This window comes from Anarrhichthys ocellatus, unplaced genomic scaffold, assembly GCF_004355925.1.
Source record: "Anarrhichthys ocellatus isolate YVR2014 unplaced genomic scaffold, GSC_Weel_1.0 scaffold7047, whole genome shotgun sequence".
Classification (NCBI taxonomy): Eukaryota; Metazoa; Chordata; class Actinopteri; order Perciformes; family Anarhichadidae; genus Anarrhichthys; species Anarrhichthys ocellatus.
In genome coordinates this window covers 1-2,527 of record NW_022287021.1, presented here as the reverse complement: position 1 = coordinate 2,527, position 2,527 = coordinate 1, and the positions used below count along the sequence as shown (strand labels likewise).

At 47.4% G+C, this 2,527-nt stretch overlaps 1 protein-coding gene across 2 annotated transcripts; it reads right to left on the bottom strand.

Moving 5' to 3' along the window:
* Window positions 1–362: 362 nt before the first annotated feature.
* On the bottom strand, window positions 363–2,444 carry LOC116380397 (MBT domain-containing protein 1-like). 2 transcript variants are annotated; one of them, XM_031842321.1, is made up of 2 exons: window positions 2,199–2,444; window positions 363–727 (listed from the first exon to the last, which is right to left on the bottom strand). In XM_031842321.1, exons 1-2 carry the CDS (start codon window positions 2,424–2,426, stop codon window positions 455–457), a joined length of 501 nt encoding a protein of 166 aa, XP_031698181.1. In that variant the 5' UTR covers window positions 2,427–2,444; the 3' UTR covers window positions 363–454. The 2 variants fall into 2 exon arrangements, with proteins under 2 accessions (XP_031698181.1, XP_031698182.1); XM_031842322.1 differs by having other exon boundaries at window positions 363–691.
* Between the last annotated feature and the right edge of the window lie 83 nt (window positions 2,445–2,527).

Genomic DNA, 2,527 nt, shown 5'->3' with positions numbered 1-2,527 from the left:
CACCGACCTGCTTCACCACCACACTCCATCCCTTCAGCTCCGCTCCTACTGATGCCTCCTGTCCCTTCCACTCAGGACCAAGCACCGGACATGGGGTGACAGAGCCTTCTCCATATCTGCCCCCTCCCTCTGGAACTCTCTCCCCAAACACATCCGAGACTGCACTGACCTTTCCATATTCAAATCACAGATCAAAACCCACCTGTTCAAAACTGCTTTTAATGTGTGACCACTATTGTGTATTTTATGTTTTTAGTGTATTGCTTTTATATATGATGATTTTAATGTAAAGTGTCTTTGAGTTTTATGAAAAGCACTATATAAATAAAATGTATTATTATTATTATTATTATATTATTATATTACATGTCAGGCAGTGGTGGAAAGTAACGAAGTACAGTTACTTAAGTTCTTGGTACAAAATGTTGTACTTTTACTTCACTACATTACATCATTAGGTGTATGTGTGTGTGTGTGTGTGTGTGTTACCTGCAGTGACAGCAGGAGGCTGCAGCTGGTAGCCGGTCAGCTGACACCAGCCGACTGGGTACAGGTCAGGTGACTGACAGTCCACCCACTGGTCGTACTCGTCCTCCCAGCCGTCAAAGTGGATCCTCAGCAGCCGGTGGACGATGCGGGTCACTGTGGCGACGCAGACCAGCCGGGGCTCCATGAGGTCCACGGCCTCCAGCTTCATGCCGGGACGGAACCCGTGATTAGGGACGTCCTAAATAATTATTTTGATGAACAATTTCTTTAAATTAAAATGTGTGAAAGTTCATTGTTAACGTTAAACAGCAGTTTGTGATGTCAGCTGAGCAAACTAGATGTGCTGTAGAAGACCATGTGTGTATATACATGTGTATATACACAGCACAGCTGAGTATGTGGGTTGCGGCCATGAAAAATTTGTCAAATCTTCTCTGCCAAACAGCTTATTCTGCCATTGACTCTTGTTTGGTGTTGTTTGGTGGATTGGATGATTGAAGTCTATCAGTTACAAGGAAGAAACAAGACATATTGGCAATTTAACAAACAGGAGCCTCAGTAGCGTGTGGAAGAACCATACACAGCCACAACAGCCTGGCTCCTCCTCCTCCTCCTCATGCTGCTGGTCACCGGCCTGGCTCCTCCTCCTCATGCTGCTGGTCACCGGCCTGGCTCCTCCTCCTCATGCTGCTGGTCACCGGCCTGGCTCCTCCTCCTCATGCTGGTCACCAGCCTGCTCACACACTGCTGTGGGATGGCATTCCACTCAAGCAGGATTTGTTGCAATTCAGCCAACGTGGTTGTGTTGGTCACTCTGGCACGAACAGCTGGTCCCACAAGTGTTCACTGGGTTGAGGTCAGGACTGCTGGCAGGCCATTCCATCCTCTCTACTCCCACATTCTGGAGGTAGTCTCTGATAAACCGCTCTGTGGGGGCGAGCGTCTTCATCTTGGAGGATGGAGTTCGGTCCCAGACTGTGGAGAAATGGGATTGCCACTGGTTGCAGAATCTCATCTCGATATCTCTCTGCATTGAGATTGCCTCCAATGAAGACGAGCCTCGTTTCTCCAGTGATGGAGATGCCGCCCCACACCATCACACTGCCTCCACCAAGAGCTGTTACTCTATCGGTGCAGCAATCAGCATAGCGTTCTCCCCGTCTTCTCCACACTTTGACCCTACGATCCAACTTCCTGAGGCAGAATCTGGACTCGCTGAACATAACGTTCCTCCACATGTTCAGGTTCCAGTGCAGGTGTTGCCGACACCAGCGCAAACGGGCCTGACGGTCAATATCAACAGCAGAATAAGCTGTTTGGCAGAGAAGATTTGGCAAATTTTTCATGGGCGCAACCCACATACTCAGCTGTGCTGCTCATCCCACAAATGCATGTTCTTTACAAATGGGGCACCGTTTGAAAGGTAAATAAACAGGCTTTCCAACGGTATAACATTTATCGCCAAGAAGCATTGTTACAGAGAAGTAATCTACCAAACACTAATTTCCCAACTTTATGTTCGATGTTTATTAATAAAAGATCCTATTGATCAAGTTACATGTTTGGTGTTGTTGTAGGAAAGAGTTTCACCTCTTTGATTACTGTTTTATATGGTGACTAATTGAAGAGAGCTCAGTCTTCAGACCAACAGAACAAACAGAACTAGAGCAGTAGATCCTGAGGACCATCAGACCATGTTCAGCTCTCACCTTGCTGAAGAGCTTCACAGGAGCCGCCACAGATTTGCTGTCCTTCAGATACTCGAACCACCTGAAGGGAAGACTGGTGTAACCTGAAGAACACAAAGACCAGAGCAGATGTGTGGGATTGATCCACAGACACGTTGCTGAAGAGTCAAAACCACAGACTGTGAAGAAGTGGACGTTGTCATGGTGACGGCTCTCGAGCCTCCAGTTCAGCATTCTGTCCGTCGCCATCTTGTTTTTTCTCAACCAGTGAACAGGAAGTCACCATATCTGGACTGAGGAGGAGTGACGTAGAGACGCCGTATACGTCTCTGGTAGAGACCTGTCAATCA

Coding starts and splice junctions, on each gene's coding strand:
- LOC116380397 (XM_031842321.1), bottom strand. CDS start 2,426: ATGGCGACGGACAGAATGCTGAACTGGAGGCTCGAGAGCCGTCACCAT. Junction 728..2,198: donor CTGTGAAGCTCTTCAGCAAG/GTGAGAGCTGAA, acceptor ATAATTATTTAG/GACGTCCCTAATCACGGGTT.